Source organism: Nymphaea colorata, chromosome 10 (assembly GCF_008831285.2).
Source record: "Nymphaea colorata isolate Beijing-Zhang1983 chromosome 10, ASM883128v2, whole genome shotgun sequence".
Lineage (NCBI taxonomy): Eukaryota > Viridiplantae > Streptophyta > Magnoliopsida > Nymphaeales > Nymphaeaceae > Nymphaea > Nymphaea colorata.
The window spans coordinates 2,449,556-2,467,761 of record NC_045147.1 but is presented as its reverse complement, the minus strand read 5'-3'; the positions used below and the strand labels follow the sequence as shown (position 1 = coordinate 2,467,761).

The 18,206-nt window shown below is 38.6% G+C and overlaps 1 protein-coding gene across 1 annotated transcript in view; it reads right to left on the bottom strand.

The window, feature by feature from the left end:
• Positions 1-18,206, bottom strand: part of LOC116262907 (J domain-containing protein spf31) — a 30,926-nt gene that overhangs the window by 3,409 nt on the left and 9,311 nt on the right. The window contains exons 5-8 of the mRNA XM_031642445.2: positions 15,074-15,147; positions 14,360-14,473; positions 14,160-14,267; positions 310-348 (exon numbers count right to left, since the gene is read on the bottom strand). Of these exons, the coding sequence (XP_031498305.1) occupies positions 310-348; positions 14,160-14,267; positions 14,360-14,473; positions 15,074-15,147 (335 nt within the window). The remainder of the gene's footprint in view (positions 1-309; positions 349-14,159; positions 14,268-14,359; positions 14,474-15,073; positions 15,148-18,206) is intronic.

Here is an 18,206-nt window from a genome sequence, read left to right as displayed (position 1 = left end):
GACTATAAGCAGAATTTCAACAACAAATTGAATTCATCTTAGGTACTGATCTGATCTTGTACCCATTCCATTTTACTTGAAACATAGCACAACTTAGTTATTCATCACCCAAACAATAACATGGTTAGTTAAACTCAATTAAGTTTTGATGTGTCATCCACAACCGAAACCTAGCTTTACAACTACACCAAAACCAAGTTATAAAACCATATGCTCAAAAACAGGCTCCAGGTGATGTCATTCGCACATTATTAGCAGTTTGCAGATAAGAATACCAAGGTCTACAAGATGATTGGAAACTACACTTACTTTCTTCCCCGTCTTCATGAAATCTCTCCAGCTAGAAACCTGAAATATAAAAAACCACACATTGACATTTAGATCAAGTAGACTTGTAGGCAAGACAATTATTCAGCTAGATAATCGGTAAAGAGGCCACCAACACAATGAGCAAAAAAATTGTGAAACCAATTTTATGAATATCAGTCTCTAAAACATGTTTTTTATGAAGAACATATTATTCTTGATTTTTATTGATTTTTTTTGAATTTTTTGATTTTTTTTATTTTTTCTGATTTAATTTAAAAAAAAATACGATACGGTTACGATACGCTACGATATTTTACGATACGGCGTATCTTAAAGTCAGACCGATACGGCTTACGATACGCTTTTTACAACATTGACTTTGGCACATTACATGGTATTGGAGCTTGGTGGAGTCATACTTTGTAGACATTGTTGTGGATTGTTTTGACAATCCCTTTTTGTTTGAGAACTGCTTTCTTATAAGCAGGTTTTTTTAGGCTGCTCTCAACCTTTAAATTGCACTACCAACTCCTTAACATATAGCCGATTTATCTAGCCGATTTATCATGAAGATTATAAGTGGTCCTAGCTGCTCTCTTCAAGGTATGCTCTTCTTTTCTTTACCTGTTTTTCTAATGGAAGACGAAGAATTTGGTTCCACATCAACTCACCCGAAGCTTTCTTCCTCCAATTATAGAACATGGGCCTTGTCCACAGAACATATCTTTTGAGAGAGAAACCTCTGGAGATATGTTGATGGATCCAAGAAGGAAGCTGAACTCATTCTTAATGGGAAAGTTGATGGAAAAGAAGTTGAATTAACCAAGAATGAGAAAGAAAAGGCTCACAAGTCACAATAAATATATAAAAAATGGAGAGCTTAGGAATGTGGATACGATAAAGCAATTCATTAGCTTTAAGCGAGGCCTTGATTTGGCTACTCAAGACCAAATGTCCAATTTTCAATTTGCTTATGATGCTTGGAATTATATAAAGAAAATTTATTTTAAATGACGCTGCTCATAAAGCAAATCTTCAAAAAGTGTCAAGTTTGCTCAACAAATGGATAAATCTATTAGAGAATTTTATGCTGAGATAATGGAACTATGGGATCAGCTTCATCTACGTAAACCAAGGTCGACAATGGATTTAGCTCTTAGAAGGCAACAAGTTGAAGAAGATAAATTTTTTAAATTTATGAATAGTCTTGAAACGGAATTTGAAGTAGTCAAGTCAGTCTGTTCCTCATAGAGGGCATCCACCTACCATTCAAGAAGCCCATGGAAAAAACAAGGTTATCTAGCCAAATCACAAAAATGATAGTGTATTTGCCATGTCCAAACCTGGCCACATGGTGAAGTCTTATGAACCTCCATATTTCAACAAACAAAAAAAATGAAGAGTTCCACAAAAATGTGATATAAGTAACTAAAACATATTAGACCTAGATGTCTGAAGTTGGAGGAGAAAAAGAAAGTTGCTACTATGAAAAGCAAAGAAGAACTCTCTTTGAATGAAAATCAGTCTTCTATGGGAGAAATGAAGCTTTCCTCTCCCAATTTGTTCAAGGTCTTCAACCATTAATTAAAGGAAACTCGTTCACCAAAGCCATCATTTCCTCTTCTTCGAACGAAGATAAGAATTCTTGAACTAGGGTGCCGTCTTCTATGTGCCCCCTAATGACACTTTTCTTTCCGAATGTAAGCCTATTCATTCAAATAATTATGTTTCTACAACAGATGGAACACATCTAAGTATCGAAAGAATTGGAAAATTGAAAAGAATCTTTAAAATCCGAATTTTTTTAATGCCCAATATTAAGTGCATTCTTAAATTAAACCTAAATTGTTTATCTATTTCTCAAACAACTGAGCATGGCATGGGTAAGATGTTCTCTTGTCATTGAAATATTGTATTCTACAGGATCAGCAGTCTAGGAAATGGATTGGGAAAAGCCACAGAAAAGCAGATTTATACTACAAGGACCTTCTTAATTTTGGACAAAAAACCTTTTGTAACATTGTGGAAAAAGCAGTTATAGAAATTCTTCTCAAAAGATTAAGGGCATCTTAGCTTTAAAAAATTATCTCCTCTATCCTTTCATAAGGAATTTTAAAAAAAAAAATCATTTATGAAGATAGTATATTGGAAAAAAAATGAAATCACATCCATTTGTTTCAAGAAATTATTTCTCATCTAAACCTTTTAAATTAGTTCATTCAATTGTAAGGGGATCGAGCACCCGTAGTCTCAAAAGGAAGCTGTATTACTATGTTGATGACTTTACTAGATATACTTGGATAGATTTACTCACATTTAAATTTGAAGTCTTTAATTATTTAAAATTTTCCATAAATTGATTCAAAATCAATTTAATGATTAGGACTGATCCTGGAATATCTTTCCAACAAATTTAAAAAATATTTAGAAGAAAATGATATCATTCACCAAAGATCTTGTCTCAACATACCTTGACAAATGGGTTAGCCAAAAGAAGAAAATTGACATATGATTGAAACTACTAAAACATAAATTATTTCAAGAAATGTTTTAGAAAATTTTGGGGAGAAGATGCGAGTACAACTGTTTATTTGACAAATTGGATGTCTTCTTCATGTCCTCAAAAACTTTCTCTTCTAAAGATTGACCCCGACTATAATCGTCTTCAAATATTAGATGCAAGTGTGAAGTTTTTTTTATTGATCTAAACAATAAAATTTCTGGCAAAGTTATTCCTTGTGCTTTTATTGATCGTGAAAATAAAAAAGGACATAGATATTATGATTTGAAAAATGATAATTCTACGTATCCAAAAATGTGAATTTCCTTGAAAATAGAAATTCATTTGATGAAAGTTTAACTCCATCATCAGATGATAAATCTTCCCTTTGTATACCTATCATACATAATGATGATTATGTGAATCTAGTTCCATTGATAATGAGACCAACCATCATAATATAAGCAAGCCTATTTGATCAACCTCTCACTAGAAATATGCCTACTAGCAAGTCCCCTAAGAGAAATGAGCAAACTTTTGTTAGAAGATCTTAAAGAATCACAACACCAATAAAATTTGTTTTTTTCCATGAAATTATAGATTTGTCCCATGGCTACTCACTCCTCTTGAAGAACTAACTTGGTATCATAATGCTACAGACAAGCCCCAATGAATAGAAGCTATGAAAAATGAACTAGATCCCCTTGAAAGATGTAAAACTTGAGAAATAGTTGATCTCCATAAAGATAGAAAGCCTATGGATATAGATGGGTGTACACAGTTAAAACTAAGAGCAGATGCAAGTTTAGACAGATACAAAGCCAGATTAGTTTATTAAAGGCTATGCACAAGAATATGGTATAGACTATAGAGAAACCTTTATTCATGTAGCATGTATCACATCTATTAAGGCTCATATTGCTGCTCCACTAAAAGGTGGTCACTTTATTAAGTGGACATTAAAAAAGTCTTCTTTGAATGCTTAACTTAATAAAATTGGTGCATGGTAGCCCCTCTTGGCATGCATTCCTCAAAATAAAGTTCTTCAACATGGAAAGACCTTAGAGGCTGTTTGGCAATAACAAATTGTTGTTGTCCAGTGATTCTGCCCCAAAATTTAGGGTAGATTTATGAAACACTAAGTTACACGGTTGTATGACCCCCAATTTTTTTGGCAGTTTCAGTAGACAGTAACAATTTGTTGCTGGTGCCAAACAAACTCTTAGGGGCTTAAAACAAACCCCTAAGGCTTGGTTTGTTAAATTTAGTAAAATTATGGAACAACATGATTTTAAAACTTGTTATACTAATACTGCACTTTTCATTAGAAGTTCCAAAGAAAGAATTGCCATATCACTATTATATGTTGATGACATGGTTATAACTATTAAGTGACAAACAAGGATTAGCATAAATTAAAAACATTCTTTGTGATACTAACACTGCCTTTTTTGTTGAAAATTCCAGAGAAAGAATCATCATATTATCATTATATTTCGATAACATGATTATAACTAGAAGTGACAAACAAGGAATAGCTGAAACTGAAACAATCTTAAACAAAAGTTTGACATGTCTAGTATGGGTTTTCTAACATACTTTCTTGGCATTGAGGTACAGTTTTCTTCATAAGGCTACCTCCTACCTCAAACCAAATTTGCTTATAGCATTGTTGAATTTTCAAGTATCATGTATGATAAAATGGTGGACATTCCTAAAGTTCTTGGTCGTGGAAATGAAGACTAATAATGGGGAACTATTAACTAATTCTACCCCTCCTTGGAGCATTGCCATATCTCACCATAACAAGGCTTGATCTCTATCACATGGGTACTGCTCTTAAGGAGCGGCACCCGCATCATACCGGTACGAAACCTGTATGGGTACCGGTACGCACCTGGGTGTGGCTTGGATACGTGTTTGACCATACCAGGTATACTCAACATACCCGAGTACGTACCTGGTATTTTTTGGACTCGATCAAAGTTGACCGAGTCCAAAACTGTCTTTAAATTAGGGCTTTCTTTTTCTTTCTTTTTTACTTTTAAAGAAAACGTAAAACTCTCGACTTTTGTCAAGGGCTCTACATATTACCCACAGCAGCAATGCATGTGGAGTTCTCCAGCGACGTTGGCTGCTCCGTTGATTAATTTCTGGCAATTTCCAGCGAAAGACAATGTCCTCGGTGAAGGGCAACGCGGCTGCTGTTGTTCACTGACTTCTCCATCGACTGATTTGGGCATTTTTTGTTGAAGCTTCATGTTTAAAGTTTTTTTCCTGGCAGTCTCCCATCGTCCAGCAGTCTATCAATTCACTTCCAGCGACAGGGTTAGAATCGTCTGCCCTTCTTCTATGACCTGCATCAACTATGTTTCTTTTTCTTCTTTGAGAATCATATTGTATGCCCTTTCTCTTTTACATTTATATGCAACCATATATTTTTTCAGACAACTGTGCATCTGTGTGTGCTCCTATGTTATTTTCTGTCACTAACCTGTTCCATTTCAGTATTTAGCACTTAGATTCTAGTTCCACAATGGTTATTCGTGGTTCGTATTTGACTGTCTAAGGGGCTGCTCAGCTGTTTGGTAGATGATTTTCCTCATTTCATTGCAACTTTGCAATATATGCAGCAGATGAAAACTTTGAGATTGATATGTATTTTGTCCATATGCTTACAGTTTTTCATAGGTTTCTTAAACACACAGCTGCAGAGCCATTAGTATATATCTTTTGTGTTGTTTACTTGTTTATGTTGATATATGTTTTCTACATTGTTTACTTGTTTATGTTGATATATATGTTCTATGTTGTTTACTTGTCATAGATATTTTTATGTTGTTTACTTGTTTATCATTTCTTCTTAAGTTCATATATATATATATATATATATATATATATATATATATATATATATATATATATATATATATATATATATATATATCCGCACCCAAGTTTTTTGAAAATGGTCTGTACCTGTACCTACGTGACATAGAGTTTGATGTATCTCACATTTGTTTGTGTGGTTAGTCAATTTCAGCATACCCCCGCTACAGTCCGTATGGGAGTTGTCCAAAAAATTGTCAGATATGTTAAGCATACTCTCTCCAATGGAATATTTTTGCCATCTTCATCATCTTTGGATGTCACTGCATATATGCATGCTGATTGGGGAGGTGACCCAATGAATCGTCATTCTACAGTTGGCTTCACATCCTTCTAAGGAACTCTCTTATATCTTCATGGTATAAAAAGCATCAAAAGATCTTTCTTTCATGAACTGAAGCTGAATATTGTATGACAGCTACAGCCTACAAGTACAACCACCTTCTAGCTTGTCTAGGTAAAACGCTAAGTGACATGGGCTCATGTTTGAGAGCTCTATTAAAGTTGTGTTGCAATAACAAGAATGTTGCCTATATGAATTTTACTTATACCATTAGCAATTATACTTTTCATGAAATAACTAAGTACATTGGAATGGAGTGCCATTACGTTTAAAAAGAACTTATAAAGAAGACCATTGAGTACCCTTTTGTCATTTCTAAGTTCTACAGGTAAACTAGCAGACTTGTTCAAAAAGCTTCTTGGTGCTCCTCGTTCAACTTTCCTTCTTAGCAAACAGTTCTATACACACTCTTTTTTCTTTTCTTTTCTTTTCCTTGTACTTTTATTTTTCTTCTTCTACGACCAGCTTTGAGCCAAACGTTGTCTAGCTCCGACGGCTAGATTTCTAGCCATTAGGCCTTTTTGCTTTCTACAAATAGAGGGCAGCCCCTTTTTTTTCAGATGATCCCTCAACTAGAGTTCTTTCTCTTCTTGTTCTTGTATATTTTTTGTCAACATTCAATAAAGATTTTCAGTTCTGATTTGCTTGTGTCCACCATGGTTTCGGGATATTGTTCCTTGTACATCTAGTGTCTGGTACTTTGGCACATTACCTGGGCTTTCATTGCAGTCCCATATATACGCGACTAGGCATGAGACCAGGTGCACACCCATTGGCTAAGTGATGGACTTGGGCGATGAAGGAGGAGTTGCACCTAGTCGTTGCCTAGGCGTTCGATGCCTTAACAACATAGAATAAAACCATGACGTTTGGTACAATTTTAATGCAATAGGACAATTGATTTTACTCCTTGATCTTCCTTTTGACACCTTGAAGTCATTTTCTTCAAAGGATATTATCTGTTACCATCAACTATTTTAGCTGTTTAATCACTTCATAAAGTGGTTGTAGGGCAGAACACGAGGGGGCATGAAATGTTTTCAACACCCCATTGAATCACTAGTTACTTTTTTAATATCTTGAAAGCATCCAAATTTTATTGCAGTTTTCTGGTGAGAATCAGCATTTTCCCTTCCGCAGTCTCTTTTGTTCTAGGCATACTCCTGTCAGATTTTTGGTGGTTTTTTTCTCCTTTTCTTTTTTCTTTTTTTGGCCTCCATATCTATCTATACAGTCTATGTTTAGAAAATGCAATAAGATAACAGTTGCATTTGGATCATCCAAATCCAAATTTGGCAACTAGTTATATCATATATGCATGCTATGCAGAATTTTCTACCAACTTTTTCATGTCCACCACTTAGGCATTTTGTACACCTGCTGTCCAGGGCTTTTCAAACACATACTTGGAGAGAACAATTATGGAAACATAGTGAGTTACCCTTGTGGATGAAAAGTAAGCCAATAAAATCTAGTAAGATTTATTCATCATTAACCAAAACTAATCTCGATGACAATAAGCAAGAAATTGTCTCCCCATCTTTTGCTTAGGTGTCAAGGCGGTAGGCACGTCTACTCAGGAATAGCTTAAAAAGGTGTCCAAAAGTCATTGCAACTGTAGAAACAAAATATGCACGAGAGTAGAAGAAAGCACACAGATGTAACGTGGAAAACCCTCAACACGAAGGAAGAAAAACCACGGGTGAGGAGGTCTGGTGCCCACTAGCCTCCAGACACTCTCTCTCTTCAAAACTTCATTAACACTAAGATTAGGGTTTACAGAGATATAAGTAGTCCTAATTAGGACAAACCGGATCGGGTAAGGATCCGGACCCGGACAACAAAACCCGTCAACACTCTCCCTCAAGTTGGGCATACATATCAAACATGCCCAACTTGGATACATTTCTCTCAAATGGAGTTACACTTAAGGCCTTGGTATCCAGACTTCATGTATGGTAGCGTTAATTTTGGTCTTCAGACTTCATGTATGGTAGCGTTAATTCCTTAGCATCAATTCTTTCTCTGATGAAGTGACGGTCAATCTCCACATGCTTTGTTCGATCATGAAGAACCGGGTTGTTAGCCAAGTTGATTGCAGACCTATTATCACAATACATCCTCATAGGCCCTTCAATTTCTATTCCAATATCTGTCAGTAAGATCTTCAGCCATAACAATTCTGATACCCCAGTAGCCACAGCCCTATATTCAGCCTCTGCACTCGAGCGGGAACACACATCTTGTCTCTTGCTTCTCCAAACAATTAAATTTCCCCCCAAGTAGACGCAGTACCCTGAAGTAGATCTTCTGGTGTCAACACAGCCTGCCCAGTCTGCATCAGAATACCCTTCAACTTCAATAGATCTTTGTTGCACAAATAGAAGTGTCTTCCCGGGATTCTTCTTCAAGTAGCACAGAATTCTATCTACAGCCTTCAAGTGCATATCTGTAGGTGCATGCATGAACTGGCTCATCACATTTACAGCAAATGTGATATCAGGTCTAGTCAGAGTGAGATAAATAAGTTTGCCAACTAGACGTTGATATCTCCCTTTAGCTTCTCCACCCAACAGTTCTCCATCTTTGCTACCAAGTTTATGCCTAGCATCTATAGGAGTAGAGGCTGGTCTGCACCCCAGTTTTCATGTCTCCTTCAGTAGATCCAGGGTATACTTCCTTTGACTAAGTACAAGAGTTGTACCTGATCTAGCAATTTCAATACCAAGGAAATACTTCAGCTTACCAAGATCTTTTAGATCAAATTCAGTAGATAGTAAACCCTTTAATCTTGCTATCTCTTCCTTATCATCACCTGTAAACCAATAGTAGAGTAACTTTACTCTCTCTTTTCTTTACAAACAGGGTATGATCTCCATTTCCTTGTTTGTAGCCATGTTTCTTCATAACAAGTCTGAGTCGTTCAAACCATCCTCGGGGAGACTGTTTCAGCCCATACAAAGCTTTCTTCAATCTACAGCATTTTCCAGGTTTCTCAAAACCTGGTGGCATGCACATGTACACCTCCTCTTCGAGATCTCCATTTAGAAATGCATTTTTCACATCAAGTTGGCACATCTCCCAACCCTTCAGCACCGCCAATGAAATAATAACTCTAACAGTCTTCATCTTTGCAACTGGAGCAAACGTCTTTAAGTAGTCGATCTCATACTTCTGACTGAACCCCTTGGCCACCAATCGTGCTTTGTACCTCTCAATGTTCCCATCTGGTTTGTACTTAACAGTGTAGACCTACTACGACCCAACCAAGTGGGCTGCTTCAGGAATATCAACCACCTCCCATGTCTGATTTCTGTCTAAAGCTTCCATCTCTTCTTTCATTGCATGAGACCACTTAGTGTCACCCTGAGCCTCTGTAGCATTCCTGGGAATCACAACCACAGCCAAGGAGGATACAAAACATTTATAGTCAGTGCTCAATCTAGAGTAAGATACGAAGTTACCAATAGGGTGCTGGGTACATGACCTGACATCCTTTCTCAAGGCAATGGGAAGATCCTCCTTTTCTTTCCCAGTCTGAATTTCTCTTCCAACATCTTGCTTCTGAACACGACTTGGATCATCCAATGAAGAAGTAGGATTGGGATTCGGTGTAACCTCCTCATCATTAATCACCTTGTCAGTACAAGCTCTTTTCCTAGAATACACCTGTCCAAACATACGATTACCCTCTTGTTCTGTCACCATAGGATGCTCTCCCTCATTCTCCTGTTCATGTACATCAGTAGTCGTCCCCTCTTCATCTTTGCCAAGCTTGGCAATAGGATTCTCTTCACGCCTTTAATCCATAAAGTCTGTAAACTGAATTTCCTGTGTGGGAGAATACTCTTCCTTAGACATTAACTTCTCCCCCTGAAGAGAATTCTCACCAAAATAGGAGACATGTTCCAAGAATGTGACATCTTTGATAATGTGAAGACGACCAGTGGTGGGATCTAGACATTTATAACCTTTTTGAGTGGAAGAATACCCAAGAAAGATGCCCTTAATAGATTTGGGATCAAGTTTTTTCACATTTGGGCTGTGGTTATGTATGAAACACACACATCCAAAGACTCGAGGAGGAAGGTGAAAAGGTTGACTACTCCCTGGAAGCATAGAGTAGGGAGTACGACCCTTTAGCACACGACTAGGCATGCGATTAATCAAGTAGACACTAGTAAGGATTGCATCTCCCCAATAGTATTTTGGGAGATTTCTTTGGAACAATATGGCTCGGGTGACATTGAGCAACTGACGATTTTTCCTCTCAACAACCCCATTTTGAGGGGGGTATAACTACAGGAAGTCTCATGAACAATCCCCCTCTTTCGAAAGAATTCTTCAACAGTAAGACACATATATTCACGAGCATTATCAGACCGAAACGTCTTGACAGAATTTCCATACTGGTTTTCCACTAGGAGGATGAAAGTTTCAATAATGTGAGGCACCTCACTACGATCTTTCAACAAATACACAAAGGTACACCTTGAATAATCATCTATAAAAGTTATATAAAGTATTGAAAACCACCACGAGAATGAATGCCCGAAGGCCCCCACACATCAGAATGAACCAAGGAGAAAGCTTTATTAGAACGACTATTTGAAATTGGATAAGAAGCTCTAACATGCTTCGCAAATTGACACACATCACATGATAACATGGAAATGTTTAAACTAGAACATAGTTCAGGGAACAAATGTTTCAAACTCCCAAATGGGAGATGACCAAGGCGTTCATGCCAAAACAAAACTAACTGACGACACTCTTCATCCTTCTTCTCTGTCCTGCTGACTGCTGACATAAGAGCTGTGACAACGCGTATAGGAAGTCGATACAGCCCATCAGACACCAAACCAATCCCAATCCTCTTCCCTGTCACCAAGTCCTGCAAAACACATTGTTTTTCAGAAAATATAAGTTCACACTTCAGTTCCTTGGTAATCTTACTGACGTCAGATAACAAATTTAAGGGAAGATGGGGAACATGTAAGGCATCATGAACTAAAAAATTATTTAACAAGGAAAGACTCCCTTTCCCTGCCACAGAAGTAAAGGAACCATCGGCAAGGGACACACGTTCCTTTCCCGAGGATAGCTTGTAGTCATGGAAAAGCTTGGGATTGACAGTCATGTGATGAGTGGCACCGCTATCAACAATCCATTCACCCATATAAGAAGTACCTTCTGCCCCTGAAACAGCCAATGCCTGATTGATCTTCACCTCATCTGGTGTATCTGCCTGACCAACATCAATCTTGCTCAAATATGCTCATAGCTCACGAATCTGTTCTGCAGAAATAGAACCTTTCCCATCACTCAGACTTGTTGCAGACGATACAGGCTTCTTCCCACTAGAAGACCTCCCCCTACTATCCTTCTTCTCTGGATGCAGGTCCCAACAAAAATCCCTAGTATGACCAATTTTTTTGCAATATGTACATTTTCGGGAAGAACGAGGAGTACCCACAGGGGCACAGCTAACATAGGCAGACTGTTCTTCCCCGTTTCGTCCACTAGAAAGCAGCCTTCTCTGTTCTTCAGCTTCAACTCGGGAATAGACATCTTCAATACTAAATGATTCGTCAGAGTTAAGAATCTGACTCTTGATATCTTCAAAGTCATCATTCAGTTCGGATACGAAAAGGAATACCTTGTTCTCCCATTTATCAGTCATATACTGCATCTGGTCGTGAGGACACCTCCATGTAATATCAGAATGATAGTCAAGGTCCTCCCACTTAGATTTTAATGCTGCATAAAAGTCTGCAACCGAGAGAGCACCTTGGCGCAGGGAATACACATCCTTCATAAGTTGATAAACGCGAACTTTCCTTTTCTTCTAACCATACATCTGCTCCAAAATAACCCACATATCCCTTGCAGTCTTCTTACGAAGAATGAAGGGTTGGATATCTAGGGACACCGAATTAACAATCCAGGTTTTTACCTGGTTGTCTTCAAAAAACCATGTATCCCAAGCCAGACTATCTGCAGCAGGTTCAACCTTTCTCCCATTCACATAGGCAATGCGTCCTCGCCCAGCAATCCCCATAGTAATCGCAGCAGACCATCGTGAAAGACGTGAATAGTTCTCCTTGGTAAGTTGAATGGTGGTAACTTGAACCGGTACATGATCAGTCCGCGCAGACACAACATCAGGTAGATTAGTATTGACGGAAGAAGAAGACGAGTCAGCCATGATCACCAGTTAGAAGTGACTGCCAAAGAACACACACAGCAGCAGTAACCTAAAGAAGAGGAAGCAGTGCTCGGCGGAAGCAGAAAGCGGCGCTTGAGTCGGAGATCAACGACGGAAGCAGTGCTCGGCGGAAGCAGAGGGCGGCGCTTGGCCGCGCACGCCGAGAACAGACGACGGCGTCGGACGTCGGCGTCAGTGTAGGCGTCGGCGTCGGCGGCAGACATCGGCGTTGGACGTCGGCAGTCACGACACCAGCGACGCAGCAGCGGCGGTCACGGCCACGGTGGGGCAGCGACGGAGACAATGTCACGGCGCGGCGACAGCGGCGGCGCAGCAACGGCAGTGGCAGCGCAGCAACGGCAGCGGCGACGGTGGGGGTAGCGACGGCGACGGTGGTAGCGGCGGCAGTCAGGGTTGGAACTTCACAGCCCTAGAAAAACAGATTTCGTTTTCTCCAAGTCCGACAGCTCTGATACCATGTAGAAACAAAATATGCACGAGAGTAGAAGAAAGCACACAGATGTAACGTGGAAAACCATCAACACGAGGGAAGAAAAACCACGGGTGAGGAGGTCTGGTGCCCACTAGCCTCTAGACACTCTCTCTCTTCAAAACTTCATTAACACTAAGATTAGGGTTTACAGAGATATAAGTAGTCCTAATTAGGACAAACCGGATCGGGTAAGGATCCGGACCCGGACAACAAAACCCGTCAACAGCAACTTTGCTTAGTTACTTTTAATTCTAAAATGTTAGCTTTACATTTTGTGTTAAGTTAGCACGTTAGCAAGTTAGGATTAGTCAAAATCAACTTATAAAACAGCAGAAGAAAAGTTTAGTGAAGAATAAACCAGATGATAGACTTCTCATTGTAGAACTGAAACTGATCCCTAAACAATATACATGAAACAAAAAATAACCAAAATAATACCTACTTTGAAATTTGTGCTCTTTAAAATGGACCTATGGTAGATGGCAACTGAATATGAACAAATTTGAAAGACTGAAAGATGCCTACACGGCTCTCACTTAAGCTATCTAATTTATACATTAGCAGAACTCAAATCACACCTACAATCCTAACTCAATCAATTCAGGTAAAAGATAGACCTCGCAAGCAATCTAATTTTTTGCACAAATTGTAATTTTCTGAGATACTTATAGCAAAAATTCTTTGTTTTCGACATAAATTTTGCAACCACTAGGTCAAATCAGACTACCTGCAATAAAATTAAGCTAAATTCAAGGGATAACAGGTCTTGGGAAGCAAAACAAATCAAGTCTCAGCTGTTAAAGTCACCCAAAACACCCAAATGGACTAAGCACCAGCACGCCTAGTCCAGCCTTAGTGCCAAACCCACACCCCATGCCTAAGTGATGGACTTAGGCGTGGGAGGAGGACGGACGACTACTCCATGCCTAGGCGTCGCCTAGGCAACGCCTTGACAACTAAGATCTTTTGTAAGTTTTACTGATGATTATGAAAAATCCTCTTCCAGCTATGTCTCAAAAGTAAATGGAGAGAGATCTAAGCTAGATGAATCCCTATTTACTTTCCCCTATATTAAAAGAAAACTAGAGGCGCAAGTGGTGACCGTATCTTGTCTTCTCCATGGATTTATATTGCCTTTTAAGATTCTTCTAGTGGTGCAGTGAAGCGCAGCACTTGTGTGTTTTCTCACATTATGCCTAGTGAAAAAGAATGCAGGTTGTTATTAATACTTTGAAATTAGCCAGCTTAGCAACTTCTTGCTCCAAATTCTGTTATCTAAAATTTTAAAATTAAAAAAGTATGCACAAATGAAGCATAAACATAATACATACATAGACAATCTCATCAGAATACAAAAAAAAGTAAAATTTGATAAACAAACAACTTTTGTTCAGTTCGGAAATAAAATGATACAAACCCGCTCTTCTCGTGTTCCTTCCCATTGTTCTTCATGCTCACGCTTCCTTTTCCACATCTCCTTTGTTTCTTCCTCATCCTTTTTTAATCTTCCTTCTTCTTCTGAGATCTGAAAAGCAAACAAAAGCAGTTTAGGAAGACACGACTTCCAAATCTGAATATTGGAGTAAAGAGATAAGCTGCAGAAAAAACAAGGAATACCCTCATCTGCATTTTCCTTCGCCTCCACTCTTTTTCCGTTAATATTTCTCGAACTTTCTGCTTTAATAATTGCTGAAACTCTTCTGAACGCTCATACTGCTGTTCATACTTCCCCTAAACCATAAGAGAATGTTAAGAAGCTATGGAATAATATATATGTGTGTGTGTGTGTGTGTGTGTGTGTGTGTGTGTGTGTGTGTGTGTGTGTATATAAGAGGGACAGAGGTAGGTAGAGAATTGAGGAGAAGGGGGCCAAGGTTTGTCGTCCAAACTATCATAGTTAAATGGTCAAATGGAGCTAAAGATAAGGTTACCAATTCAAATAACCTACATCTGACAACGACTCTTGAGATAAAAGGAATAACAAGAAGGCTTTTCTTTCCTTCCAAGATCTCAGGTTCGGTACCTTCTCCCTCTGTGTTTCTTCAATTATGACTGAATTATGTTCCATCTCTCTAAGCAATTATAATTTGAACTTGAGATCCAATAACTATGGCAAGCAATGACTATAGCTTGACAATTGCATTTCTAAATAGCCTATTTCCTCAAAAACTTGAAAATGTCGCCATCTATTCTTGAGAAAGATATTCTGTAAACTTAAATCATGTCATTCAAAATTTCAAACCATATTTGCAATTGATACCTCAACAGACAAAACTAGGAGACAAAGTTTCTTATTTATGTCCAATATTATGGTAAATTTGTAATGATTACCTCGTCAACAAGTGATTTTATCTTAGAAGCAGTGTCCTTTTTCAATTGCTTTTTCCGCTGTGCTCGAAGTTCCTCTGCAGTTCATCAAATATAAACACTGTTTAGCACAGCCATACTAAGCAACTTCTACTTTCCTTCAAATTCCTTCATAGGATGTTGAAACCCCATTCATTTACTTGCAAATCAGAGACAGTAAGAATTGGCTGACAATTTTTTAAGAGTGCTCTTTCTCTTTCCTGGACAAACTATAAATTTAGGGACACAATATATCATACATGACTACATGAATAGGTATGCCTTTCCAGATATACTTTGAACCTATAGAAAGGCCCGATCTTTAATATAAGGTCTACATAAGCAGAAAGAACATAAATATAAGAAAATAATATTAAACACCAAAAGTGTGAAACATAGGTTGCCTGGTACCTTTTCACTGCATGGAAATATGACTAGTCTGATCAACAAAAAGAAAAGAATGACAGAATAACCCAATGACAAGGCATTGCTGCTTGCTGGTATGCTTTGATTTGATGACTAGTCTTTGCCAGCCATTCTTAAATGCAATAGCAAACAGAATGGATTGGTTCTAACTTAGAAGCAATCATAACAAACTTGAATCAATAGCAAAAATCTCCCTTAACAGCTAACAGAAAAATATATTGCTCACATATAAAAATTTGCTAACATGCAGGTTTGGAAGACAGTCAGCCAAAGAAGGAATAATCTAGTCCCAGAAACAACTATTACTACACAAAGAACTCCAATAAGGAGCACCTTTTGGAAGGAAAGATCAATCAAGCATTAAGTAGTCTATTACCTAACTTGCAAAAAGGTGAACTATGGAGGCTAAGACCTAGAGAATGACAATACGATCACCAAAACCATAAATATGTGCCTGATGATTGAAAAATATTTTAGACTGCTATCCTGGAAAAGCATGCTTACCATAGAATATCTAGTTTCATCCACCCAATAACTGACGGGCGACCGCATGCCCCAGGCCTCGGATCATTAGCTCAAGGCATTAAGAGGCTGTGCGGTGTGTGATGACACAATTATTAGTACAGATGCCTGACTCAGTCAACACATTACACTGAAATCCTTTAACGACAGCCATATCACCACAAATAAGCAATACAACTGGTAGAGAACCCATATGAGGCAAAGCATCACCAGCAAGGAAGAGAATAGTCCCTTCCCTAATGTTATAGGCAAGAAAGTGCCATTAGCAGGCAAAATCAGTACGAACTGGTAACAGAAATATCATCATTTTCCAGAGACTTTCAGGTGATCTTAAAACTGTGTAAAGTGTACAACAAATAACGTTGTTTAAAATCGTAATATTAGTGACAGAATTACATCCACAAGGATGTTTTCTCTTGCTTCATTTTTGCTGCATGGACTTAAACTATGAATTCAGCCTATGTGCTGCTGTTCATAATTGTAGAGATATGAACAAGAAGAAGAGGAAGAGAAGCAATGATCACGATGTAACGTGGAAAACCCTCGACACGAGGGAGAAAAAACCACGAATGAGGAGGAGTTGGTGCCCACTAGCAGCCAGACTCTCTCTCTCTTAAGATTATCATTAACTCTTAAGGATTAGGGTTACATGACTTAAGTAGAGCCCAAAACGGGCTACAAGGCGGGTCGGGTATGGATCCGGACCCGAAACCCACAATCTATCAACACTCCCCCTCAAGTTGGGCGTACATATCAAACATGCCCAACTTGGATACATTCCTCTCAAATGAAGCTGAAGGAAGAGCTTTCGTCAGAACATCAGCAGTTTGGTCTTCAGACTTCATGTAAGGTAAGATTAACTCTTTCGCATCAATCCTTTCCCGAATGAAGTGACGATCAATTTCAACATGTTTTGTTCTGTCGTGAAGTACAGGATTGTTGGCTAAGTTGATTGCAGACTTGTTATCACAATACATCTTCATAGGTCCTTCAATCTCTATTCCAATGTCAGTCAACAATATCTTCAACCATAATAACTCTGACACTCCCATAGCAACTGCCCTATATTCTGCCTCTGCACTGGATCTAGAGCAAACATCTTGTCTCTTGCTCCTCCATACAACAAGGTTTCCTCCCAAGTAGACACAGTACCCTGTAGTGGATCGTCTGGTATCACCACAACCTGCCCAATCCGCATCAGAATAGCCCTCGATTTCCACAGTCTCTTGTTTCACATACAGGAGTCCCTTACCAGGATTTTTCTTCAGGTAGCATAGCACTCTGTCCACAGCCTTCAGATGTGCATCGGTTGGCGCATGCATGAATTGGCTCAAAACATTCACCGCAAAGGTGATATCAGGTCTCGTGAGGGTAAGATAAATTAGCTTCCCAACCAAACGTTGATATCTTCCCTTGTCTTCTTCACAGAGAGGCTCTCCATCTCTAAGACTCAACTTGTGCCCAGTGTCAAAAGGGGTAGGAGTAGGTCTACATCCCAATTTACCAGTTTCTTCCAGCAGGTCTAATGTATATTTCCTTTGGTTTAGTACAAGACCAGTACTAGACCTAGCAACCTCCATACCAAGAAAATACCTTAGTTTTCCAAGATCTTTGAGGTCGAATTCTGTAGCCAGTAACCCTTTTAGCTTGATAATCTCCTCCTCATCATCTCCAGTAACAATCATGTCATCTACGTAGACGAGCAGGAGAGTAACCTTGCTCTCCTTCTTCTTCACAAACAGAGTGTGATCTCCATTTCCTTGTTTGTATCCATGACGTATCATCACTCTTCTCAGTCGTTCAAACCACGCTCTGGGCGATTGCTTAAGGCCATACAATGCCTTTTTCAGCTTACAACACATTTCTGGTTTTTCATATCCTGGAGGCATATGCATATATACTTCTTCTTCGAGGTCACCATTGAGGAATGCATTCTTAACATCCAGTTGATACATCTTCCACTCCTTCATCACAGCTAGGGATATAACCACCCTCACAGTCTTCATTTTCGTAACAGGAGCAAAGGTTTCCAAGTAATCAATTCCATATTTCTGGCTAAACCCCTTGGCCACAAGTCGAGCTTTATATCCTTCAACACTCCCATCTGGTTTGTACTTGATGGTATACACCCATTTGGATCCAACTAGGTGAGCGGCTTCAGGAATCTTCA